Here is a 27,086-nt window from a genome sequence, read left to right as displayed (position 1 = left end):
AGTTCGACTGTATATAGTTATAATTATAACGAAGAGCTCTTCCCCATTGATCGACTTTTGCGCAGGATAAAACTTTTCAATTTGATCGGATCAACATTATTGAAAATTAATTCGGCGGCACGAAATCGCACGATGGATGCGAGAATGCCGAAAGATGTTATATAGGCGCGCAGAGTTCAATGTATGGGTCGCGCGAGGTCAATGAATTTCGGCGCATTTCTTTTTCTTGCAATCAAATTATTTTTATTATTATTATTATTAATTACGTTTTAATAAAACGAATATTATGCACAGTCTAAACGTAATATAAAAAAAAAAGAAACAGTAACAAACTGATCACACCTTAAATAAAAAATTCGAATGACATTTATGTAAGTATAATAGAGGATAATAATTTACACGAAATGATGCATTTTCGTAATTACATCGAGTACGTCGAATCTCCGCTGACGCCGCATTGCGACATCGTTAAAAGTATTTAAGGAATATATAGAAAAATATTTGGCTTGGACCTATATGTACATTTTGATATACACACACAATTTCTTGGGTAAAATATTTATAATGAAGCACGACCGAATTATAATATTAGTCGAGGCTTCAGTTACTAGCTATTTCTATTATAATGTTTCTTTCGTCATTTTTTTTTTGGATTTCATCACTTTGTAAATCACAGCTACGAACGAATTAATTATTAATCACTATATAATTTTAAAACATAGTCCCATGTACTCGTCATAAATACTCCAATTGCTCTCATCATCAGGCAAATATAGCAGCAGCAGTAAAATTCATTTCCCTTCCTATTTAGTGATTGCAGGTCGGCTTCGTGGCTACGAAGAAGACGTTGAGTTCGATGAGCGACGCGAACACGAGGAAGACCGAGTACATGCAGAGGCAGATGATGCCCACCTTGCGATCGAGCTTGAAGCGATTGCAGCCGAGGGCCAGGTAGAGCAGCACGAGGGTCGACATGAGCGAGATCGAGCTGTAAATGAGGCCGTCGGAGTTGATCTGGACGAAGTGCTCGCCGGCCCGGGTCGGGAAGAAGCAGGACTTGATGAACCAGGGCAGACCGAGGCAGAGAAGGACGTCGAAGACGTTCGAGCCGATCGAGTTGCTGATGCCCATGTTGCCTTGGCCTGAAAGCGTTAACATCGTTTCGTTTATCGTATTGTACATAATTTTTTTTTTCTCGTTTGAATAATAGAAACGAGAGATTTTCTCTCGGCTCAGCTCACCTTGATTCGTCACAATGACACTGGACACGGCCTCGGGCACGCTCATACCGGCCGCGAGGAAAGTCAGACCCATAACCGAGTCGGGAATCATTAGCGTGTCGCCTGTACATTAAAATAAAAAATTATCAGAGAGTTGGAGAATTGTGTGAAATCTCGGAAGGCGATTGCAGAAATACGCGAGGCTTTACCGATTATCGTGATGTCCCAGCCGACAACGTAGGACATGAGGGCGATCCAGACGACGCACATGAGGAAGGTCAGGGGATAGTAGTTTTTGAGCGAGGGCCTGCGGCAGTCCGGAATGGTGATCAGTAGCACGGCGTTGATCGGGTAGGTAAATATCCACCAGCACTTCTCCCAGAAGCCGTCGTTGGGCCAGCTAGTCATGTTGACGATTTCGGCTGCGTAGCGTGAATAATCGTTCATCGATTAGAGAATAATTTACAAGTAATTATCATTTCAAATGTATTCGTGTACTCACAATCGTCACCGCTGCTGGTCAAACTCTCGAGGTCGACGGCCGCGAGGCTGCTGCACTCGCCGCCGTTCTGATAGCCCTTGGACTTGGACGTCTGGAAGAGCTCGCTGCAGTCCTTCGTCGTCATGAAGGACTCGTGAAGCTTGGACTTGCCGATCAGCGGCGTGTCCTCGCCCAGGTTGCGGTAACGCCTGCGGCGCTTCGTCACAAAGAGATTCAGGTAGGCGCTTATGCGCTCGTTGAAGCACATGGCTGAAAGCCGACGATACAAAGGGCAAGAGAATTAATGTCTTTCGTAAGTGATGATACTCCGGTAGAAATGCTTAACATTAGTAATGTCTCAGTGATCAAAAAATGAACATTTAAAATGTTTTGACATTATCATTGATTGGCTTGTTTTTGACGATTTTTCTGTTAAAATTGTGTAACAAATATCGAAGGCATTTTAAATGGCCAAAAAATGTTTATTATTCGTTTCAAACAATTTAGACGACTTTAAATACGATAGTACAACTTCATGCCTCTACCACTAGATGGCGAGTATCTTTATTTGTAAATCTGCAAGTGGCAAAGTGAAAGTAAATATATAAGTATAAGGAAGTTTTTCAATGAAAATTGAAATTTTCATTGTAATATCATAAGTAAAAAATTTAAATTATTGATTTTTATAATTCAATTGTAGAAAATAAAAAGTGACTATTAAAATTGTATTTAAATAATAATTTGTACTAATATTATTAAATTAAAATATGGTCAATAAATAGCAAAAAAAATTTGGAGCATTATATGTTCATAAAATATTGAGAAAACGTTCTTTTTTGGTTTAAAAAAAAATCAATACAAGCTCTAATCTTGCCCGTGTACGTTCGAAAAACTCTCTGGTCAACCAAAACTAGTCATTAAACGTTGAGTAGATCAAAGTATATCGTCATAGGTAAAATGTATTATAATTCGGACGTCATATATAGGAGCTTTAATAGAGTCGATGATCTCGATAGCATATTATACGTGACGCAAATCGGATTCTTTATCGCGCGCGCCGCATCTTCGAAGCCGGGCGTGCGCGTCAATCGCGATCAATTATCATTAGTATACTATATGGCTTAAATACATCGTTATATAGACTCACCCAAAATATACAAAATGTAGAATAATACGAGTACGAAGGCTTCGTACCACTCGATACGACTGTCATGTAGGGTGATTATGAGTAGGATGACGGTGACGCCGTAGGCGAGCGAGTCGCGGGTCACGGGCCACCAGTCCAGATCTAGGACCTGCTGGGCGAACAGGCCGCAGCAGGCCGGCACCGCGAGTATGTTGAACACGGCCGAGCCGACAATCGTGCCGACGCCGAGGTCGCCCTCCGTCACGAAAGTCCCGACAATGTTGATGAACAGCTCCGGCGACGACGAGGCGGCCGCCATGAAGGTCGCGCCCGCGACATCCTGCGACACGCCGAGCTCTGCGACGAATCGAAATAATAGTTATGATTATGAGCAATTGGTGAAAAAAAATAAATTCGAGTGAAAAAAAAACTCACTGGCGACGATCCTCGTGATCGACGGCACGAAGAAGTCATCGCAGACGATGGCCAGCAGGAGGAACGAGTAGATGGCGATCACCACATGGATCAGGATGAATCCATGCTGGCGCTGCGAGCGAGTCAGCCCATCGGCGGGAAACTCCTTGATGGACGGGGGCGTGCAGTTGCTTTTGGGGTAGGGAGGCGCCTGCTGCAGCGGCTTGACCTCCTCTACGGCCAAAGTTTCGTTCTCGACGCCGACCTCCTCTACGAATTGCAGGAGTTTCCTCGACGATTCTGCAATTATTATTTATTTTTTAATTTTCGAATTCGACCTTATGGAGCATTATATATATTATAACGATCGTCGCGTTGTTACAAGTGCATCAAGGTCGCGCCAGCCGAGCAATTATTTATTCGCTTTATCTACTCGCGCGCTGGGCAGTGCTTTTTACGATCGATTAAAAAAAATTCAATTATTTAGAGTAAAGTTCAAATAGAGTAAAATGATATTCAGCACATATTTGTGCGCTATGATTCTTTTTTTTTGCAATCCCATCGTCACTTTTTCTCTGACTCATTTATATAAGATCGATTAAAAATACATACGGCCACTTCGCACGTAACTTATCGAATTCACGTCGTCGTCGATAACGCATCTAATCGTGTAAGAAAATAGACGTACACAGGCACCTGCGTCGATCACTGCCGACGACGACGACGACACTGCGATTTATTTACTTTTTTTTCTCTTTATTTTCCATTGCGCATCGACGAAAACAAGGCAAATACCAGAAGGTCTTGCTTTCCATCGACGGAATTTTATCGTTTCGGTCTTCTTCTTCTTTTTCATTTTATTCGTTAATTGTTTAATCGGAGATGTACATCTCGGATACACACAGCCTCGAGAGCGCGACCCAAAATTGTTGCAAATACACAAAAATTATCGGCATCGTCGCGATTTATCTTCGCAATTGGTTTAAAAAAATTCATTTTTTTTAAGTGTGTTTTGTAATTTTTATCATACGTGAGATATTTTTTTAATAGCCTTGATTATTTCTGCCAAAGTACTTCAAGTCCAAAAATACTTGGGTACTCCGTGCGTCAGTCATACTCGAAGCGGTTTCTCATAATACATCGTTCGCGGAATACCTCGATACATTTTAGACGTGCTCGAGCTTTTAATCGATCGAATTAATCCAAGTTGTACCGTTACTCTCTGAAATTAAATTTTCTAATCAAGCTTATATCCGATGAAACTTACGAAGAGTCGGAGCATCGAAGGAGGAAAATGACGAGGCAGAGTCTTGTGGTGACAGAAAGGCGCCAGCCTTGGCCGCTTGAGCCGCGTAGCCCGCTAGGCTCGTGAACAGACAGTAGAGGGTCGGTATCGCCAGTGCCAGGGCCAACCTTAGAGCGATGCTGCTGCCGCGTCTCCTTCTGGCCATAGCCGGCCAACCACCAGTCCACATCGACTTTTGCCTGTCTCGAGGGTGCTGTCGGTTGCTTCTTCCTTGAAGCTGATTGCTCGCAGCGACGAAAGGTATCATTCAACGACGAACGGAATGAACGAGGATGAAAATTCGATATCGTTGACGACGACGAAAATGTGTTACACGATCGATGCGAAGAGAAAGACGAGATGCTTCAGAGCGTGCGTTCGAGTATAAAGAAGTTATACTTGGTTGAGCTTCTTCTTCTCCTCTATCGATATTCGGTAATTAAGAACGTCGCCGGACGACGTCCCGCTTGGAACTGCGATCGAAAGATCGCTCGAGGGATGTCGCGGCATATTTAAGGGCGATCGGCTCGCGGGTTCCACGGCGCTTCTCTCTCTCTCTCTCTCTCTCTATCAATTTCTTGTGTGCGGCGCGTCGAGGAACGTCGTCGCTCGTTGATACGCATGTGTGTATGCGCGCGAATCGAATTTTATAAAGATAAGATTAAGTGAGCTAGGCGGCCAATTGCTGCTGCTGCTTTACGAATTGTTGTAGAGCATAATACAGGTGGGATAAGTGTTAAACGATTGACCACTGCCGTCGTGCGTAATCGCGAGGAAAGTTTTCAGCGCCCGTCCAAATAATTAGAATATTATCGCGTCGGCGCCCGGAGTGTGTCTCGATCTTAAAACGATATATAGTATAGATGCAAGATGATTATGCATCGCGGGCAATCTTATACGGCCTGGGATTCCTTTATTTTTTTAATTTAAGCAACAAAAATGCGGTGATTCATATGTGTAACTTTTTTGTTGTTTTTAATATCCAATAAACTGGACGAAACTGGATATCCGTGTTTTCTTCGATTATCTTGTGTCAATTTCGATTGTAGTTTCAAGAAACTGAACTACATACACACGATCTCCATCCTAAACCGTGTCAAACATAACAATTAATGAGCTCTCATAACAACGTCGATTCGACCTTTTACTTGACAGGTATAACTATAACATCGTTATAATGATATTACCGTCTCGTGAACAGCGACTGCAGCAGCAGCAGCAGCGGCTTTTAACGCATCAATCTTGGACAATACGTCTTGTGCACTGGAAGGAAGATCATAATTCACGCAGTTTATGTGTATCACCGAGTTCTCGGTACCATGTACTCGTGTGCTTCCGGGGGCCGCGGCGACTATATATACACGATTTGCATGTTACGTACCCTCTATTACTACGGCATGCGCGAGTGCAAACGTGTATATGATGTATGCCTTATGCACCGGACAGAGACACGCACACACACAGAGCGCGGCTTATGTGTACCGAAAAAAATCGCCCGAATCGTATATACGAACGCTCACGAAAATAAACATCGTGTTTACCCGAGAAAAAACGTTGTAGTACGCTGCTGCGAGCAAGTTTCATGATGCATATTTATTGTGTGTGTCGCGCGCGCGCGCCATCGAGAAGAGAGACAGAGCAATTGTGGATTGTCCGGAGCACGCGGAGCGTAAATTTTTAATTTTGCACGGAATATAATTCGAGACGGATTTTTTACGCTGCTTTTAATAATTGAGAAATAATAAAAAAGAGGTCGATGGCGAGCAATTTAAACAAACTTCCTTCAAAATTTACAATGCACGCCTTGGCGATCGCTTATTTTTTTTGAGAGAGATCGATTTGTCTTAAAAAAAATCCATCAAATCTTATCGTCCAAACGTGTGTGCAGATGATTTGTTCCGATGGCAAAATTCATTATCAATCGTACTGAATTTGTTTAGCAAATTTGAGTACCTTACAATGTATCATCGCTCATCTATCTGTTAAATTAATCAAATTCTCTCTCGCAGCTAAATAACACTCTGTTGCATCACTGATCGTTGACTCCACTTTTTTTTTTATTTAGTCTCAATGCACCACAATCGTTGTAATCGTGTTTACGAGCTTTAATTGTATCATCGTCGCGATGTGGACGACGACCTATTGCGCGCGTAACTTTTGCGGTAAACAATTCACAAGATGTAGGTACACCACTCGAATTATAATTTTAAATGAAAGCTTGATATTCGCTTGAAAAAGTATCGCCGAAACTTCTGCTCGGAAACGTAAATTGTTAATGAAGCCCCGAGAGCAGCTCTCGCGAGATATGATACATCGCGCGCGCGCAAATTTTTGGGTCGCATACATCCGTTTTATTCTGATTATTCGAGCAGTTCGCGCGATGCTGAGCTCGACCTTCCTGTCGCGTGCCCGAAAAATAAAATCAAAAATTGTAATTTCTCGACAAATAAAACGTGGCTGCACATGACTCCGCAGAATATATTCTAGCTGCGAAGAAAAAATGGAGAAAAAAAAACGAAAACAAAAAATACAAATTTTCCGGGACCAAAAGCGTACACGTATATATCGCGAATATAGGTGCAAAGTACATACCAAGTGCATGACGTGACGTCTGCGCTCGTGCTGCGTCGAGAAGCTAACGGCCCATGAGAGCACACACGTATACATACATATACAGAGAGACATATAAGCGGCACAGCTTGCAAAGTGCGCGCCCGTAGGTACCACAGATACGCACACGTATATATTATTTCTCTGTATGTATAAATGTACAATACACGTATTCGGTATGTATAAAGAGAGCCGAGTAGGAGTTGAAGCGAGCAAAGAGCAAAATTACGCGAGCGAGCGAGAGAGATGTTGATGCTGTGCGTGTGTCTGTGCCGTGCGAGCGCATACATCGACACACGTATAAAACATAATGCAGTAAGCCACATAGAAAGAGAGAGAGAGAGAGAGAGAGCCCGGTGACACAATGAGAGAGAAACAGAGACAGAGTGGCAGAGCTGGTCGGTACAGGCCGAGGGTCGCGAGGAAGGGGCCTGGCCTGGAACGATCGGAGCGATTCTCTAACAAACGATGTCCGACTTCTCGTAGGTTGTGTTGTTTAACGTAGTATGTGTGCGACAACGGGATTGACAGCATGGATTCGACGTCCAACCTAGGAGGAGGTTGGTCTCTGTTTCTCTCAACAAAACTCACCTTTCCGTATCGCTCGTGGCTTCTCTGCTTCGGCTTTTCATTTCTTTCATTTTTTATTTCAAACAACAAAGATAACAACAACAACATCAACATCCACGACAAAAACGAAAAATGTTCTTTTCAATTACATATCTGGCTTGTGCTCTTATCATAAACATTACCCGCAATCGAGTTTAATACTCGGCTCGAGACGAGACAATATATATACAAAAGAGAAGTAGAAAAAGAAGAAAAAAAAGTGCATCCACTCTGGCTTCTATTAATCCTTAACGACTCGGCAGCAGCAGCAGCAGCAGCCGCGGCTCGAGGCGAAGCTTTCGGAGCTTACTTTCAGCGACAGTAGCAGCAGCTTTATATACTTTTAAAATGCTTTGCCCCATCTCTTTCACTCTCGCAAAGTCACATTCATTCTCTCTCTCTCTCACTCGCCATTTTCCTCTTCCTTCTTATTGTTCTATTCAAGTCTAGTTTACCTTGTAATTACGGGCTTGCAGCGAGAGAGAGAGAGAGAGAGCACCCCGGTAAGTATAACGTGCACAAAACTCTCTCGCCTCGGCGCAAAACTGTGTTACACGTATATATCTAGCAACCGAGGAAAGAGAGAGAAACATAGTGATTTTGTCAGCGGAATTTCTGTTCGAGACTCCGTGACCAAAGCCAGAGCCGTCGCCGCCGCTGCAATTCTCGAGAGTGCCCGAAGAGAGCTGTTATAATACACGGGCCCGACTGTTCTCTCTCTCTCTATATAACGATGCGAGCTCCACGTGACCGACGAATTTAAAAGGAACTCTATTATACACAATGTACGACGGTAGTGCGTAACGGACATAAAGTGCGCGAAAAAAAAAGATCGAAAGTGTGCCGCAATCAAAATCCATCGAAGTGTGCCGATTGCATGTACGCGTTGTTGTGCTGCGTCTGAAAATTTGTGCGTGCATTTAATTTTGAGAGCTTCGAAAAAAAGCTCGAGACTCTTGAGTGCCGACGTCGAGCTGCCAACTGCCGCTGCCTACACACGTACGAGCTCTCACACGCACGGATCTAGATTGCCTAGTGACGAATGAAACATGATGAATAAAATGGATAAAACTACCTTTGTTGCATCTTTCTCTCTCTCTATCTCTTCTCTATCTCTGTGCGGCTCTAGCTGCAAGCTAACGCAATGCTCTATCCTCTATGCACAAAAGAGGCATACGCACGACAATATCTAATTTTTCGATTGTAAAGAAAGTTCAAAGATCGCTTCGACCCAATTTATAATCACCCATCGTAATCGCCACCTCCTACGCACACACACCGCGTCTAATAAGAGATAATGCAATAAGATGTCATTCGCACTCGCGTGGCACGCATATCATCGACTCAGGCTTCGTCGTATTTTATATTGTACATATTGGATTGAATTAGCGCGGGTTCGCCGACTACATGTGTGATCCGTCTTATACGCACGCGATCCTTCGACGACGATAATAATCCCCTCATTTTCGCCACGAGATAGCATTTTACCGCCAAGTCTCAAGCACACACACAGTAGAAAAGTTTAATTCGTTCAATCAGAAGAATAAGGTTACCGCCAGTTTATCTCACAGTTCACGTCAATTCAAATGCCGCACGCTTGTATCTCTTATGTATACGTACTTATGTCTGCGTGCGGCTCTGTGTGTGCAAACGTATGCTGCATGTACCGTGTGCTCGAGTCGAACACATCGACTCAGCTTTGCGCTTTAAAAACGTTCTCATCATTCATCCTCATCGTCATGCTCATCAGCTTGAGAGAAATCTCAATAATTTACACGAGAAAATAAAAAATAAAACACGAAAGCTCGCGAAAGCTTACACAAGCTCCGGCAACCGCTGGCGCTGATGCTGCTGTTCATGATCAATTTATTAAGTCGTCTTTTTTCTCTGTTATGACAGGTTACATCGATCAACATCGAACTATCAATGGTGTGTTTGACGTTCAGTTACACGGTAACATCTTCCCCTTATAAGCTTGGATTGACGAGGAGTAAAAAAGAAAAAAAAATGCGCGCGGGAGCGCACGTGCACGTGTACGAGATAGAGGGGCAAAAAAAAAATAACATCACAGTGATCGGTGAAAGAAAGGCGGGAGCACGCAACGACGAACAAAAAATATTTATGGATAAAATTGGGTGACAGTGATTTATTATAATCCTGACGCGCGCACAAGTTTGTTAGTGCAGGCTTCGTAAAACACACACACACGCTCGTTTACATTTGCCTATTACTTATATAAATCAAGTTAGAGCCGACGGCAACTACTGCGACGACGACGACGAGTCAACGAACCTTGACGATTTTTTCTCCTTTTCGAATAAAAAAAAAGATCCAATTGGCTATTGATCGGAACGGATATCGGCGACTTCGCCACGGGTGAGATAGTAACAATTATTCCGATGTCGAAAGTTTTTTTTTATTGGTTATATCCTTTTGAGCTATTAAACAAAAGCTAACCGGAAAGTATATCGATCGATATCAAATACTTACCGAACTGTTTTTCATAATCAATTGCCCTCGAAAAAAAGAAATAATATTCCAGTATGAAAAAAAAGTAATTTTGAGCCGAAACATCGTGACTCCTTTAGCTCGAGCTCGAGCGTAACACATTTTTTACCCGCGGCTTATTTTCGCTCGCTCGCGAGAAGGAAACTTTCCATCACGAGAAGCTGGTTACGATCTTCCATCAAACGTGACTTTTATCGAGCTTCTTTTATCTGTTCTCATAAAAAGTACCAGAAGGAGTAGCAGCTTCTTGAAAAAGTACCATTTCCCCGAAATTTTGCATCTCGAGCTTTCCGATGGAAAAATTTCCAAGAGCTCTGTAAGGTCGTACGTAACGCGCTCGCTTTTCGAATAATTTTGGGCGAACGAGGTATATCACCTTGCGCGATCTCGATTGGCCCCGTATCCGTATCCCTCGATCATCGATTTCGCTTGCGGAGCTTTCGAGAAAAGCTCGCGATCGAGAACGTCAGAAAAGACGGGCTGCTCGGGGGGGAATACAGCAGCTTCTTATCACCTATGCTGCCTATATAGCGGTACACGACTTCCTAGCCGAGTTAAGAGTCGAGAGAGCAGCAGCCAGCTCGAAAGAAGAATGCTAAATTGCTCTCTGCTCATTCAATGAGTGCAGTCCCGAGAGACTGCAGATATGCCTGCCCGCCAGCAGCAGCAGCAGTTCTCTGTGTCTCGCGCGCGCATTCAATATACATACGAGCCTCTAATGTTAGCTTCGCATAAACTAGATATAACGCGTCTCCTCTCTTGCTGTGGCCGGCTGCTCGACGACCGACTGCACACCACTAACGTACGCACGCGCACATTTGCACACATGTACGGGCCAGAAGTAGAGAGAAGCTATCCTGTAAATTTATCTCTCTTCGGGCGACGAGCTTGCGATGCCTCGATACGCAGCGGCCTGCGACGGCTACATGTGGCTAGAAGGCCTCGAGCAAATACGGTACTACGGTATGTTTGCGTACGTATATCTCCACGAGTCGCGCCTGGCTAAGTGTCGATATGCACTTATGGTTCTCGCATCGTGTCACCGAGAGACGATGTAGCTCCGAATCGTGCACCGTGAATGTAAACGTCTTGTATGGAGCTTTCAGCGAGTATACCTTGATACGCTTCTGGAGTCCTTCTTCGGCTAATTTCGTAGTACATTTGCAAACAATTTTTTATTTAAAGGGATCATATTCTCCCGACGAATATGTTTGCGTCTACGAGACCCTTCGCATTTTTTCTTCGGCTATGGTACACGTCTTTAATAATGCACGTGTGCTGTGCGTCCTTCCGTTGTCTTGTATCTTATCGCTTTCTAGAACATTATAATGTTTAAATACTTCAACGAACGAGGTGTTTGATCTTCGAGTGGCACTTTCTTTTGTTTGATCGTTCGCAATTTTTCTAGATTAACCTACCTATACAGACAGCTTCGTCAATAACCAGAATCTTCCTTTGCTACAATGTTTAAAAAAACATTGTATATTTATCATGCAGATTTAATATAAAATCAACCATTGGAATTAAAGTGGCTTATATTGAATTTTATTAAAAATACTTTTATATAAAAGCTATGATGAAAATTAATGAGTCTTACAACTTTATTTGCTCCGAAACTTTATGAAAATTGAATCGTAATTAAATCCAGCACCCACCACTAGATGGCGAGTACCTTATTTCTGTAAATCTGCAAGTGTCTAAGTCATTATAATTGTATAAGTCAAAGCGTAGTATTAAATGAAATTTGTGTCTTCTTCTTGCTTGATTCTCCCCAAGTCTGCTTTTTCGGGTATAGAAAATGAAAAAATGGTGAAGAATTTTTTTCACACTGAGCGGCGCGAACTAGTTTACCCTTTTTTTATCCATAAAATATAAGTAATCATTGAATCTGGGACCTTGAGATTTCGTTTTACGAAAATTAGGTCCAATTTTATGCTTAAAATTGACTATTTTCGGTTACGGAGGTGACAAATCACTGCTTTGATCAACTAAGTATAAAAAATAAGAAACCCACAACATTTTCCGTACAATCCGAAATTCGGTCATGAAAAACGAGTTTTTTGACGGGGCGAGCGGTTATAAATAATGACCATAGTTCGAGATATTCAATTCCACGGAGGTGACAGTTTTGACGCACGTGAATTTTCCAATAGAATAATTATCGCTGCATAGCTAAAATGTAAAATTTGAACCCGCAACCTACACCAATCGAAAGCTGGGTTATAATACTTAACATTTAAGTATGTAGGGACATCAAAAACGAGTTAACGACCCAAAGCAGGCGGTATATTTGAAATTATTCAGAAGCATAATTAAAATCCGAGATATTTTTCAATTGTGTGGGAAATTCTATAAAAACATTTTTCAAAGCCCTATGATAGACTTAAACTTTACTTTGGATGTATAGAAGCTGGTCTCGTAGTTATTATGGAGCCAGGTGCTTATGAGAATGCATGGTATATGCGAATAGAGTTGATTTTGAGGTGTAGACATGCCACGGATGTGATATTTGGCATGTATATCTTCACGGCAAATTTAACTGGCACTGAAAAATTGAAATTTTTATGTCCAATCAAAAAGATTACAATAATATTGAATGAACGACCGAGCCAGTTTTGGCTCATCTTCACTAGTTTAAGAACATGGCATAAAGACATGCAAAAAGCAGACTTCGGGAAATTCAACCGACTATAGGTGTGAAATTTTATCGTTGCACCGCGACGATCTCTCGATTCCGGTGAAATTGCAGATAATATACTAGCACATAAGCTGGAAGGTGTATAATGACGATGTTTCGGACATGCGCATGCTGTATATCGTATGTGTTTGGCACATGCCGCATTACATTATGTATAGGCTCGAAGCATCGACGCGGTGCGCGTCGGGCGCTATCTTATATAGTGGCCTCATTGCATGCCAATACACATAGAGCGCAGCGGAGTCTCTTTTGTGCATATAATACACACACACGATGATGATGAGCGTATAGACGCGAGCGCTGCGCAGACACGCGTTAAACGTTCCCATTTTAGGGAGTGGTATAGACGCAGTCGGACAGTCAGTCAGCGCATCCGTAAACACGATAGCCGCAGGTGTATATATATTCATGCCTCTCTTTCGATGCTCGGTGTATCCTATTGAATCAATCGTTGGCTCGTGCGCGCGATTCGCTCCGATTATGTATACTACTATCGTCAAACACGCGTTGCAACACGCTCGTATATTATACGTCACACACGCACACGTCCAATCTCTCTCTCTCTCATTGAGCAACGAAAAAAAAAACCAGCAGCAGCAGCAAATAGTCATAGAAATTTCGATAATGTTTCAAGTGATGGTACGGAATTCGCCGCGATATATGTCAGCGCATGGAACTCATGGTATTTCATGCCTGCATTATACACACGCATATGATATGCGACAATTAACGTCGGCAATTCGCTGCGCCGCACATTTAATAGCTGGCGCACGCGAGCGAGGCATACCGACGCGTGCAAAGACTCTCCATATATCTATCTCTAAATGGCTTTCTTCAATTTTTTTTCGTTTAACCCTCCGCCTCGTCTCGCTCTGCCTCGCCCCATGTGTAATGCGTGTAATGTACGCCGATACGAGTTCGTCACTTATACATGTGTGCGGTCGCGCGCTCGATCGTGCGAGAAAACCGAGCGTCGACTCTCTCGAGCTTTTGAAGCCAGCGATGCGTGCAAGCTTCGATATGCTGTTGCTGCACGGTAAACTTATCGCGATTGCGATCTGTTTATTTACCCGATTGACGAGCCGGCGTTAAGATTTTCTCGCGGGACTGGAAGTTGCATTCGAGCGATGGCACACGCCTATGTAACTTGTTTACGTTTAGAGTCTATTAGTAGTAGTTAAATTCACAACTTCATTGCAAAGCTCGCGTTTGAAAGTGACGCCGGTTTGAGAGATGCTAAGGTCGCAATTTCTTTCTCCTTAAATTTTCGACCAAATACAGTTTGGCTCTTGTCCACTTCCGACGACGATGTTTTAACTTCCCTCGAAATATACGCGTCGAGAGTAGAGAGGGCCACAAAATGTTTCACACAAACTTTTCGCTTTTTTTTGCTCGACTTTTTCTTTTCCTCGCAGCTAGCTAGGCAATCTCTCGGTAAAACTCGGTAGAAAAGTGCCTAATGAGATAGCGCGAGACCGAGCAAGGCGCGAGAGCAGAAGCACAGGGGGGCAGAGAAAAATACATAATGAAAAGATTGAGGGCGTAACGAGTGCCTCTCTCTTTTTTTCGAGATAGCTCGGATATGTGCGGGGCGGCGGTTTTATAGAGGCTCGCTAAGTTAGTTAGCAGCATTTCGGCTCAGAAGCCGACTTTTTTCTTTTTTTTCTCTCGCAACTTTGCGTGAAAACTCTCCAGATGTTGTTCACACACACACTTACAAACAATGCATTAACGCGCGATAAAAAGTAATATGGAAACGCGCGACGTATACGCTGAACCGCAAGTGTATTGGCGCACGATAAAACGAAGAAAAAAAAGCTGTTTTTTTTCGTCGCTCGAGTTAATCTGTGAAACGCGCAACGAGCGCCTGTTATTGCATTCGATTTTATTCGACGACTCCACGCGCGCGCGGATGATTTTTTATGCTACCTCTCTTACTCTATCATACGGCAATAAAGCAACGTCGACGTAGACGACGTCGTTGCGGTATATAACCGACGACGATCATCATCGAGCGACGTCGCCGCGACGCAGATCCTTATCGTCATCGCGCCTTAGTCCAATAACGCGCGAATTGACATAATATCGTAATATTTTATATCGAGACTATTGAGAAATACTTCTAGACGATAGCGTTCTATACGCTATATGTATTCTATTGTATTCTATACGCTATATGTATTCTATTGTACGCAGACAGGCATGTACACGACGAAATTATGATTTTAACGCGCGCTTGAAACTGCAGCAAGTCTATATAGTAGTAGTATACCTGGGAGAATACCACGAGACACGATGCAGTTGGCAATCGCACAGGTGTCATCGACGAATGTTTCGTATGGATATATTATTGTAGCCGCGTATATATATACGGTCTATTGCCAATCTATATAAACAGCCGACGACTCGCACGACGTTATCGGCTCGCGAGGAAATGCAAATAATGCAATTTTTTCCTTGCGAAATCGTTCGAATTTTTTCTCTCTCTCTTTTTTTCATTAAGAGCAAAATATCCGATTGATAGAGGTAAATATTGCGATTTCATTAACACGATGAAATCAATAAACACAAAACGATTCGTGTTACGCAACGCGAGCTTTTATCGATCTGCATCTTTGATTCCTCGATATCGAGTACGGACCAATCGATTGTTCGGGTCCATTAAAAAACTTTCTCACGTTTATGACTGCTTACTAACTTACTTACTTACTTACTTTCTTTCTTTCTCTTACTCTCGAAACGTGCCTCGTTCGAAACAAAAGCTCCGAGACGCCCACACGGTATATGTATTCAATTGCGACGCCGCCGGTGGTAGAGAGACGCACACTCGAGAGCTGCTCACGCGGGCAAATATTGGGGGCGAGCTTTCAAGTTCGTGAGCGAGGTATATATCCCGGAAATACTCATAAGCCACTGCTCTCTCTCTCCACCCAAGTTCGAAGAATAAACAAAAACTTCTCTGCTTAAGCCTATATATACAACTACTCGAAGTAGAAAATGATTTCGATCGTCGTCGTCGACCGATGAGAGGAAGAATAATAAGCAAAGCTCCCGATGGTAACCGCGCTTCGACGTTCCATATCCGATACGTTTATTTTTTCATCAAAAATTTTTTTGCATTTTATCATTTCATGCATCATCTCCGTCGAAAAAAAAAACAACAAACGAATCAACCAACAACCAACAACAACAACAAAGGGACCAATTGCACGCCGCCGGCGATCGAGGACTTTCCGCACGATCTCTTCGACGAGCAGCAGAGGCAGGCAGGCGCCGTCGTCGTCCATGTTCTCGTTTCACTCTACTTATTCGTCGCCTTAGCCGTAGTATGCGACAAATTTTTCGTACCTGCCGTAGAAAAAATATGCCATGGCAAGTATAAATACAGTTAATTTGTTTGCATTCTTACTAATTGACAATAAGACATTACGAAAACATGTTTTTGCTATTATATACCGCCATATAATTGCTCACGTGGCATTGTACCTTTTCATTATCCGAGTCGATCTCTCTCAATAATCTATAGTAAAGTAAAGTGCAAACATAAAGCCGACGAGGCACTTGAAATGCACCGATAAAAGTGACGAAGAAGTAGGTGCAAAAAACGATCGTCAATTTGTTGTTTATAAAATAAATGTGTTTATCTCGTTTTCTCTCTCTCTCTCTCTCTCTCTCTCTCAGCGCTGTCAATGTCAAAAGACGTGGCGGGCGCGACATTCATGGCCGCGGCGACGTCGGCGCCCGAGCTCTTCGTCAACGCAATCGGTACTTTCATCACGGAGGGCGACATCGGCGTCGGCACGATCGTCGGCTCGGCCGTCTTCAATATCCTCGCGGTGCCGGCCTGCTGCGGCATCGGCGCCGGTATGGTATGTGTGACCACAACGTCCGACGCTCGAAAAACAGAGGGCTTTAATGCAGCGCGTGTCTGTGTGCAGCAGGTCGTGCCGCTCGACTGGTGGCCCGTGAGTCGGGACTGTCTCGCCTACGGCGTGACGGTGGCCATCCTCATCTGCATCATCCACGACGAGAGGGTCGAGTGGTACGAGGCGCTCTGCCTGGTCCTGCTCTACATCGTCTACATAGCCATCATGTACTACGACAAGTCGTTTCAGCGCTGCGCGAGGTTTCGCCGGAAGAGTTCCGTCGCCGCGACGACCGCAGTCCAGCAGCAGCAGAGCGGAGGTGCTGGTGGTGGCGGGAGCAGTGGAGCGGAGAACGAAACGAGCAATCCTCCTGCGCGACCAGGTGAATTCAAAACATCGATCCAAGATCGCGTTTGTTTATTAGTTTAAGTACTATTAGCGAGCCGTGGAAAATATTATTTATCGCTCGCGGTGAATTACCTGAGTGTACAGCGAGAAACTCGACTCGGTGTAACATTTTTTTTCTTCTGTTTTTTTTTGGTTCGCGCGCGCGCGTATACTCGATTTATCGCCTATTAGATCATAATCCAAGCGTACGTTATGTAATTTAGCTGGCGTAAAGATTTATTATCGTCGATTTTATATACATGCACGCGCCTCGTGAACTGGAGGAGTGAGAGACAGAGAAAGAGAGAGAGGGAGAGAGAGAGAGAAAAGAAAAAAAGAAAACGAATGAAACGAAATTTCATAATGTTTGCCTCTTGACCGCTCGGCTCTCTTTCTCTCTCTCTTTCTCAACATACTTTATTTTACTTTATTGCCGACCATGCTCTCGGACAGCATATATAGCAATTCGTGATTGATTTCAAGTGGGCTCCACTACGTGATAGAACTTTCGGTATTTGAGCACTGATGACCGTACGTACGTACGTACGCACGCATGATTTGAACTCATTGGAATCTTGTTATTTTTTGCGTTAATTTAAAATCGATACAACACTATACGAGCGAACCAAGCTTCGATTTCAAGTGGCAAAATCTATGTAACACAAAGTATTCTGCACGACTTGTTATTTTTGTTCATGCGAAAATTCTCATCGCCTTCCTTTATAGTTTAAAATTCCTGGCATAAATGTTCAACATTTTAAAGATATCGTTTTTGGCCAACAGAAAAGTTTCTTGGATATTCAAAATAGGGTCAATAGAACTGGACTTGTAGTAACCAACAGCGTACAGTTTTTTCAACATTATATGACCATATAATATGATAGGATTTTTTTCCATTTAATCAATTTTTGACTACATGAAATTCGTGATAATTATAATCAAAATGCGTTGTGCTCTTCATATAAATCTCCAACAGCTTTATTGACGGTTATATCCGTGTTTTGACTTATAGAATTATTTTGACGTCGCCACTTGCAGATTTACAAATGAAGCTACTCGCCAACTAGTGGTGAATGCTTAAAGTGGTATTATCATATCATATTTAAAGTGATTGAATTGAAAACTGGTCTAAATTTTTTGAAACTATTGAATTGTCATTTTCAAGTCATTAAAATGTGCTTAATATTTTTTAATATAATTGTAATAGAAAATCGCCAAAAAAGCCAAGTAATAGGAATGAATTTTAAAACGTTTTAAACAGCCATTTTTTCGCATTAGATCATAATTAATGTTGAGCATTTTTATTATAGGGACGTTTCGAACTTTTTTCCCCGCGCGTGTTCGTCGATCGATCGATAATTATATTAAAAAGTTCGTGAGAGGCCGAGGTAGAAAAGAACAAATCGCTCTCTCTCTCTCTCTCTCTCTCTCTCTCTCTCTCTCTCTCTCTCTCTCTCTCTCTATAGTATCGATTTCTCGCAGGTGATGCGGCGGGCGAAATTCACTTATCGGGATCTGATAAATTGCAATCGTCCGCCGTGGAGCGCGCGGAGCAAATTGCGACGATCGACGTGCCTCTCCAGAACGGGGTGACAAAAACTCAAGAGGACAAGGAGTCTGGTAAGTTTTATCCTCTACTCCGCGCTAGCCTCGGCGTATAAATTACAGCGAGTAAAATAGAATGAAAGAAAGAAAAAAATATCCTCCCGCCGCGCACAGAGTACGAGTACCAGCTGACGGTCTGGCCCTCGAAGGCCGGCTGGATACGGAAGACCACGTGGATCATCACTTGGCCCATTCATCTTATCTTCATGTGCACGATACCGGACTGCGACAAGCCGAAATTTAAAAAATGGTTCCCAGTCACATTTCTCATGTGCATCATATGGATCGGCTCGCTCAGCTACATCGTCGCTTGGATGATAACGATCATAGGTAACCTAGTTTTGTTTCCGCCTCTCAATCATTGCACGAACTTCACCTGGAATGGATATAGAGTATGGATGATGTATGACAAAAAATTGTGTGATTTTTCCAGGTGACACGCTGAAAATCCCCGACTCCGTCATGGGCATTACATTTCTGGCAGCCGGAACGAGTGTCCCGGAGGCCGTATCGAGCGTCATCGTCGCCAAGCAAGGTAAAAATTTTACTCCTTCGTTGGTAGAAATGCTGAACAAAAAATTACCGTTTAAAATGTTTTAAATTAGCTTGGTGTTTTTTATTATTGCAATCACGTTAAAAATATTGAGAGTATTTCAAATGACCGGGAAATTATAAATCGAACGAGGTTTTAACCTCTCAATACAACTTCCATCTTTCGCTACCAGATGGCGAGTACCTTATTTCTGTTAATCTGCTAGTGGCTAAGTACAAATAATCGTATAAGTCAAAACTTGGTTTTGTAAGAATTAAGTTCATTCGTACATTCCTTTATTATTAGACATAAAAGGATTCTTATGTCTAAGAGCACTTTTCGTTGCCCCAAAAACAATAAGCCATAAAATGTTGAGCATTTCTATCAGTTTCTATTTCTACGGGTCAGTTTCTCAATCTAATTGAAAAAAAAATACTCGATGCTCTCTCTCTCTCTGTCCGTCAGGCCACGGCTCGATGGGCATCAGCAACTCCATCGGCTCGAACACGTTCGACATACTGCTTTGTCTCGGGCTGCCCTGGCTCATCAAGTCGTCGTTCGCGCCCACCCTCAAGGGCCAGCACTACATCAGCATCAACTCGGGCGGCCTGGAGTACAGCGCGATATCGCTGCTGTCGACGCTGCTGCTGCTCTACGTGGCCTTCGCCACGAATCGCTTCCAGCTGGATCGCAAAGTGGGCCGCGCCTGCCTCTGCATGTACGCCGTCTTCCTGATACTCGCCACCCTCATCGAGCTCAACGTCTTCTTCAGGGTGAATCTGCCGACTTGTCCGAGATCGAGGGCCGGATAATGGACACGGAGAGACGACGACGAATTATTTTTATTTTATAAATAATACATCATGTATTTGTGCAAATGCGGATCGAGTGACTCTCTCTTTCTCTCGAGGGAGGGAGAGAGGCTTATATAATATTAATAAACGCGGAAGGGGGCACGTTTTGTTTTTCACGATATCGAAGAAAAAGACAGAGAGAGATGTGTAATACTGCCGCGGAGACGTGCGCGGGACGAAGATGACGTTCTTTTTCTCTCTATCTTTCGCTCTGTCTCTCTCTCTTTTTTTTGCTTTCTCGAACGATCCCTTCGCGGTGGATCGACAGATTTAAGTTACTTTTATTTTATGTACTACGAGAGGATTATGCTGTCGCGAGACGAGATTTTTACCTACCATGACACCAAGTATTCGATTTATGATTTTAATGAAAAACTTTATGAGAAATATGATAGATTTTGTTCTCTTATGAAACGAAATTAACAAAGGAAAGACAGAATCCGTCGAAACCAAAGAAAAATTCAGTTACCAAATCCTTCAGATTGTATAATAAAATTATATTGTAAGTTATTTATTTAAATTTTTATAAGTGCTCCATTTCGCTTTTTTTCTCATTGTTTTAATTGAATTTCTCAACTTATTAAAAAAAAAAGCTAAAATTTTTCTTCGTAAAGCAATTGAGAATGTAGCGATGATGCACAAAGTGTATTATGGTGATAATTATCTGAATTTACATTGAATCTCATTATGACGTTTTATGTGGCTTTACTTCTTTTTCTTTTTTACATCAATTCAAACCGTAATTATTAGTAAGAATAAGGATTATTCGTTCACAGATTATAATATGTATCAATATTTATGGTAACGTTTAAGTTTCCTTTAGTTTATATTCTTGACTCATTTTGGCCTCACATTTAGTTGTATATCGATAAGATTCGCTCCATTTACTAATATATTTATATTATAGTGATATATATTTGATTTTAACCATTGTAGCCACGAAAACGTGACAATGTTAGCTCTAAAAATAAGGAGGATAAAAAAAAATCATTTTAAAATAGAATGTTTCACTTGGCGCGTAGGAAAAATTTATCGTCATTCATTGTTACAATTTATATTCGATACGAGACGTATAAAAATCTCACGATGGACGTGTACACGATGGTTAAGCGACGTTGTAAATGCCTAAAACTTATGTATAGAAAAAAAATCAACTATTTCGAAAAAGTATATATTATTATTTCCTACGATTATCGTTTAATAAAAAGTTACAAAGATAACAAAAAAAGCACAAGAAAAATGAAGCGAACCAAAAACACAAGCCGGTGACACCTTTGCCGGATTCAATTTTCATTCTGCGCGAGTCGTGATAAAACTTTCAGAGCTCCTCCTCTTCCTCTTCGGCGCTAAAGCGACGCCGCTGCGGCAGATGCTACCTATACTCTTGCTTCTGGCTGTGACTCTTGCTGCTGCTGCCGCTGCATTCCTGACGAGCGACGGACCGACGAGTAACATCACCGAGAGATATACGAAAATGCGCACATATGCACAAACGAACGAACGGGATGAAAAGTTATAAATCACGATTGTCTATTTTTTTCTGTTTTTACCTCTGTCTCTCTCTCTCTCTCTTTCGTTTGAATGGATATTAAGTTCGAAGCGTGTGTGTGCGCAGACAGATTTGGTTTGCTACCATCGTGTACGAATAGTTCGATTTCACCCGAATTATTGATAAAAACGTGGTGGCGTACGTACACGAGCTCGCATATGTCGCAGGCGGCAGATTCTCGCGCGACCGACAGCTCATTTTTTTTCTGCGAAACGAGACAAAGTTCGCCATTATATCCGGGCATTATTCACGCGCGCGAGACATAATTAAAAACAAGAGTTTTAATTAAATTTCCCGACTAACGCGTTGGCGTGCGCGCAAGAACTCGTGACACAATGAAAAATATCAAAATCTATAATTAATACCAACGAGTATAAGCCCGCGCGCATACGTATACGGACAAGTGCAATACTTACCGACAAGCTGCTTCAGCTTATTTATTTTCACTTGGCAGCTTATTCCAAACTGACGTATTTTTATTTCGTCCTCGTCGAAACGCAACGGGAGCAACGACGTTTTCCAGCTACAGTTGTGTCACCTATTCTCGATTCCTGCGCTGCAGTGTACCGACAGGAAAGCAGAGAAAGAGAGAGAGAATCAAGTTTCTGTGTGTGCAGTGTGCACCCGAATCTGTAGGTCGAGCTTAGCGTGCGTGTCTGACGTCGTTGTTTTCGACTCTGTGCAGAGAGTCGGCTGCCAAAAACTTTCGTCTCTTCCTTGCTTATAAAGCCCATCTCCACCGGAGGGAATCTTCGAGTAGCTATTTGCTTTTTCAGGTTTCGCGAGAGGCCAAAATATTTATGCACTTGAAAATCACTCTGCGAAAGAAAGACAGAGAGAGGGAGACCTTGTTTTAAGATGACGAGGCGTTTTCACCTACACTCTTTGTACTCTTGAAGCATTGAACTATTTTTAGTAGCAGAAGAGGCATTTCATTATTCAAGCAAAGATCTCAGTTATGATTTTTGTTAATTTCATAGAAAACATTGTATAACTCCATATACTTATTTGTGTTACAACCAATTTGTTTCATTTACTAAATCATTTACTTCAAATAATTTAACGTGAAATTTCCACTAGCAATAAGAGTAGTTGTCTACATTTTATTTTTTTTTATCATTTGTTTTTTAACAGCCCTAAATTGTATTCTAACGATGAAAAGTATTTTTCACGTAAAATAAATTAATTAACACTTATTTTATACCGAGTTTTCATATGAAAGTTCATCGTTAAGCTTTGAAATTCAAAATTTGAATCCACTAAGAATTTTTTATATTAGCCCAAAAAAGAAAAAATGCGAGCAATGCATATACGTAACAGGATGTAATTTTCGAGCTTATTTATCGCAAAAGCGTTGCTGCTGCTGTGTGTGCTGCGTTTGTCGTTTTACGAAAATTGAAAAGCCTGCGCGCACGCCAGAGCTCCTTTTTGAGAGCAGAGGGCATGCACGTACGTATGTACATAACGCACGTATGCGAGAGAGTAGCTTTCTCAAAAATGCGTACGTATACGTATACGTGAACGCTTATTTAGGGAACAAAGCTCGCGGCTGGAGAGTTGCCGCGCTTACATTCCCGGGGCCCCATTGTTACGAGTGAATAATCCCTCGGCGCTTAGAGGTCAATGGTTGGGGGTGGAGTTAACTTTTCGGATGATGGTGCACGTGGAAAAATATCGAAAGACAATGTACGCGGTGTGAGTGACGAGAGTTTGCGTACATATATCACGTACAGTGGCAGCTGCTGATGTACCATGTATACATCTCAGAAAGAACACGACGAACAACATTGCGCATGATACACGTGATGCACGAGTCGAGGCGTAAAAAGTACACGAGATAGTCAACTCTTGCTTGCTGTACAAAAACTAGACTTTTTAACGTGTATGCATGGGAAAACGAGAGAAGCATCTGCTCCAAAGAGAGAGTGACGTTTTCTTGACCGAACTTCGAGCCACTGCTGCTGCCACTGCTGCCTGAGATCTCTGCAATGCGGCGCGCCGATGAGTCCCTTGGCTCTCTCTCTGTACGCGGCGGTCTATATCCTCTAACTACACCCACATACACACACATATACCCACACTCGCACACACAGATACGTAATATGTACGTACAAGCTGCTGCACTCGGCGCGCGCTTGTGCGGATACGCGAGCTTTCGGCTGTACAACAAGCTGCTGCACTTACTCGTAAACGATATTCCAATATTGTCCGAGAGAAGCAGAGAGAGAGAAAGATAGAAACGTCGATGTTTCTCGGTATACAGGTATAATACGCTTTATGGATTTTATTTATATATGTCTTCATTGAGTGAACTTTGCTGTTTATGTATGGATAAATATTACATTATGCAGACGGATTCGTTACGTATAGACCCTTGTATTATATCGAGGATGGAAAACGTGTGCATACGGAAATTTAAATTTTTCAAAGTCGAAACAAAAAAGAAGAAAGTAAATAAATTCAACAAAGATGAAAGAAAAAAAATGAAACTGGGTCGATGGCTGTGTGGCGGTGCTGCTGCTGCAGAGATTCATCGGCATTCGCGGCGGCGCCGAATGTGAGGGAAAAATAATTTCTCATAATTCATTCATCGACGCCCGTTGTTAACGTACGTATTATAAACGCAAACTTTACGTGTATAAAGAGATTCAACGAGAGCTCGAGTGGCTTTTTTTCTCCTCTCTTGCGCAAAATGAGAGAGAGAGAGAATCTAATTATTCAACTCTCGAAACAATTATGGCTCGTCGAAATAAATATAAACGTTTGCGTGCATTATATGCTGCATCCACCAGAAAAATTTGGCTCGACCTACATTCGAGTCGAGCCGCACGTTTACATCCTCGCAAAAAGGACACATGTTTCTTGCAAGCATGTACACTTATACCTGTGTGTACTTTTACACTTGTGCAGTCGCACATACACACAATATTTTATATATATAATACAGCGGCAACGGAGCCGCATTTCCTTCTCTCGCTTTACTTTAATATATCCGATACACATACATATGGAATGTGCGGCTGTATTATATATATTTCCAGTATATGTACAGTATATTCCGAGTGAGAATTCGCATCACGGAAGCCAGAACACCGACACCCACACACTCGCGACTCGAGCATCGAGTGTGTGTATGTGTGTGTGCGTGGTGCAGACCTGCAAAAATCCGGCGCAGCATTGGCACGCGACCCCGTCGCCTGTATGTACACACGCACACACACCCACACACACGTACACGCATACATTTATAGAGCATGTACATGCGGCTCTAGCTCTCTAGACGTGGGACACATCACGTGCTCGCGCGTTTCTCTTACTGAAAAATCGCGCGTGACTCTTTTTCTGCCATGCTTTGTGTATATTATATATAACTTATCCTATATCCTGCTTTATTGATTTCGTTTTTACGGGTTTGCAAAGCTCAACGCAAAAAAAAAAGCAGAAAAAAATTGCCGCACTTGGTTATGAAATGAATCGTCGTACGTTTAAAAGATTTAATTGTGTGCGTTATGCGCAGTACGACAAAACAATCGCGCTCTAATGGTGCGAGCGCGCGTGGGTGAACCGCCAAGACTCGGAGCTGCAGCGGCAAGTAGTACGAGCGCGAGTGCGTTCAGACGGTATATATACCGGAACGTGCATGTGGTTATACGCGTACATTACTTGCATCGTGTATCAACGGCGTGTCCACACACAGACGTACGTTGGTTCCGAAGTTTGGGGTTTGTTGCCCCGCGGCCGCTTCGGTTCGCTTATGATATACAAGATGTTCGCTGTACTTGCGCTAAGCCACGCTCTGCAGTGCTCAAACTCGCGAGGCAGAGAGCTGCCCGGAACAACTGCGCCTCTACTTCATCTGAAAAAATGAACGATTATTTTCAGTTTAGTGCAATTGTTTTAGTCGTTCATTATTATGTCGTTTTGATACAAATAGTGCATACGATTCAACTCTTCTGCGTATACATCGTGGCCCTGATAGAAAGTTTAATAAAGTCCTGATGATGCTTGTCAAATCATGACCGTTTAAAATGATTTAAAAAACACTGCCATGGATTGGCTTGTTTTTGGCGATTTTAATAGTAGAGTTGTGATGCAATTTGTGATCTGAAAATGGTAACTAAATTGTTTCAAAAAATTTAGACCAGTTTTCAACTAGTTTAAACATAATAATATAACTTTAAGTCTTTACCGGTAGATGGCGAGTACCTTTATCTGTAAAACTGCAAGTGGCAAAGTCAAAATAAGTGTATAAGTAAAAGCAAGTTTTTGAAAATTTATATTTACGTTCATAGTAGGTACTAGGATTCATTTCTAATAGGTCAAATAGAATGTTAACGATATTGTTATTAAAATAAAATTACTAAATTCAATTTAATCACATTTCAAATAAAGTAAATTAAGGCAGTCAAAAAATGGCCATTAAATAGCAAAATAGAAAAAAAAACGTTATACTCTTGAGCAGTATACATGACCAGTTCTAATGGCCCTTTTATAATCAATAAACTTTTTTGTAAGCCCAAAACTAGTCATAAAAGGTCATTTCTACCAGGAATCCAACAAACCTCTTAATTGAAGTTGGTTCTTCGTTAAGTAGAAAGTAGAAAAGAAAGACTTGTAAAGCTCGCAAGCTCATATCATCATCGTCGTCGTCTTGGTAGTCGTCGTCGACGACATCATCGTGTCTTACACACATCTCGCAGACTTATTATATACGTGCATACAATCCCGATGTACTAAATCTCGGCGCTTGAAAAATCGAGGGCAAGATCGCTGACCCGCTCGCTTACATACAGTACAGTACAGGCGGTGGCTGCTGGCCATGCGCTTTCATACGTATGTATGGCAGCTCGCACATACTTCAAAAGCTTCGCAGCAGCAGCAGAATCAACGGCAATCGCGCCGAAAAGCTGCACGCGCAGCCAATCGAATCTAACGACTTGGATATTCGCGCAAACGAATGCGTCGATAAATTTTTTTTCCCTCATTCAGCGCGAAGCGAATCGCAAACAATCTGCTGCTGCGAAGCTTTTTGGTATAGCGAGCTATATGATACGCTGAAGCTCGTATGCGATATTACACACATACTACTCATCGCGCTAGGCGCGCGCGGAAAAAAAGTCGGGAAGAGCCAAAAGCATATTCGCGCATGGAGCCAATATCGTCGACGCGCGCTCGGTATAGCAGCGTAGGCGCTCGTGTATAATCATAAAAGCTCGTGTCTAGCATTAACAGGGCGAAAGTGCATAGCGCAAGTTGTGCGAGCTTTTGCATGAGTGTGTGTGTGTCCGTACTTGCAAACTTACACACACACACACTTACACAGAAAGTTCGCAGCCGAGAGG

The 27,086-nt window shown here is 42.4% G+C and overlaps 2 protein-coding genes across 5 annotated transcripts; one reads left to right on the top strand and one right to left on the bottom strand.

Moving 5' to 3' along the window:
• Positions 1 to 226: 226 nt before the first annotated feature.
• Positions 227 to 4,998, bottom strand: LOC106655335 (sodium/potassium/calcium exchanger 5-like). Its single transcript, XM_014375664.2, has 7 exons — positions 4,509 to 4,998; positions 3,263 to 3,541; positions 2,849 to 3,184; positions 1,723 to 1,971; positions 1,430 to 1,642; positions 1,242 to 1,343; positions 227 to 1,142 (listed from the first exon to the last, which is right to left on the bottom strand). The coding sequence occupies exons 1-7, from the start codon at positions 4,792 to 4,794 to the stop codon at positions 808 to 810; spliced, it is 1,800 nt and encodes a 599-aa protein (XP_014231150.1). The 5' UTR covers positions 4,795 to 4,998; the 3' UTR covers positions 227 to 807.
• A 2,614-nt stretch (positions 4,999 to 7,612) lies between these two features.
• LOC106655327 (sodium/potassium/calcium exchanger 4) lies at positions 7,613 to 21,313 on the top strand. 4 transcript variants are annotated; one of them, XM_014375656.2, is made up of 9 exons: positions 7,613 to 7,696; positions 9,645 to 9,674; positions 16,150 to 16,323; positions 16,633 to 16,820; positions 16,893 to 17,199; positions 18,687 to 18,824; positions 18,924 to 19,139; positions 19,243 to 19,344; positions 19,807 to 21,313. In XM_014375656.2, exons 1-9 carry the CDS (start codon positions 7,669 to 7,671, stop codon positions 20,151 to 20,153), a joined length of 1,530 nt encoding a protein of 509 aa, XP_014231142.1. In that variant the 5' UTR covers positions 7,613 to 7,668; the 3' UTR covers positions 20,154 to 21,313. The 4 variants fall into 4 exon arrangements, with proteins under 4 accessions (XP_014231142.1, XP_014231141.1, XP_023317554.1 ...); XM_014375655.2 differs by having other exon boundaries at positions 16,890 to 17,199; XM_023461786.1 differs by lacking the exon at positions 7,613 to 7,696 and adding an exon at positions 8,635 to 8,744 and having other exon boundaries at positions 16,890 to 17,199.
• Positions 21,314 to 27,086: the final 5,773 nt, after the last annotated feature.

Source organism: Trichogramma pretiosum, unplaced genomic scaffold (assembly GCF_000599845.2).
Source record: "Trichogramma pretiosum strain Unisexual culture from Peru unplaced genomic scaffold, Tpre_2.0 scaffold12, whole genome shotgun sequence".
In the NCBI taxonomy this organism is placed as follows: domain Eukaryota; kingdom Metazoa; phylum Arthropoda; class Insecta; order Hymenoptera; family Trichogrammatidae; genus Trichogramma; species Trichogramma pretiosum.
This window is presented reverse-complemented; position numbering and strand designations above follow the sequence as displayed.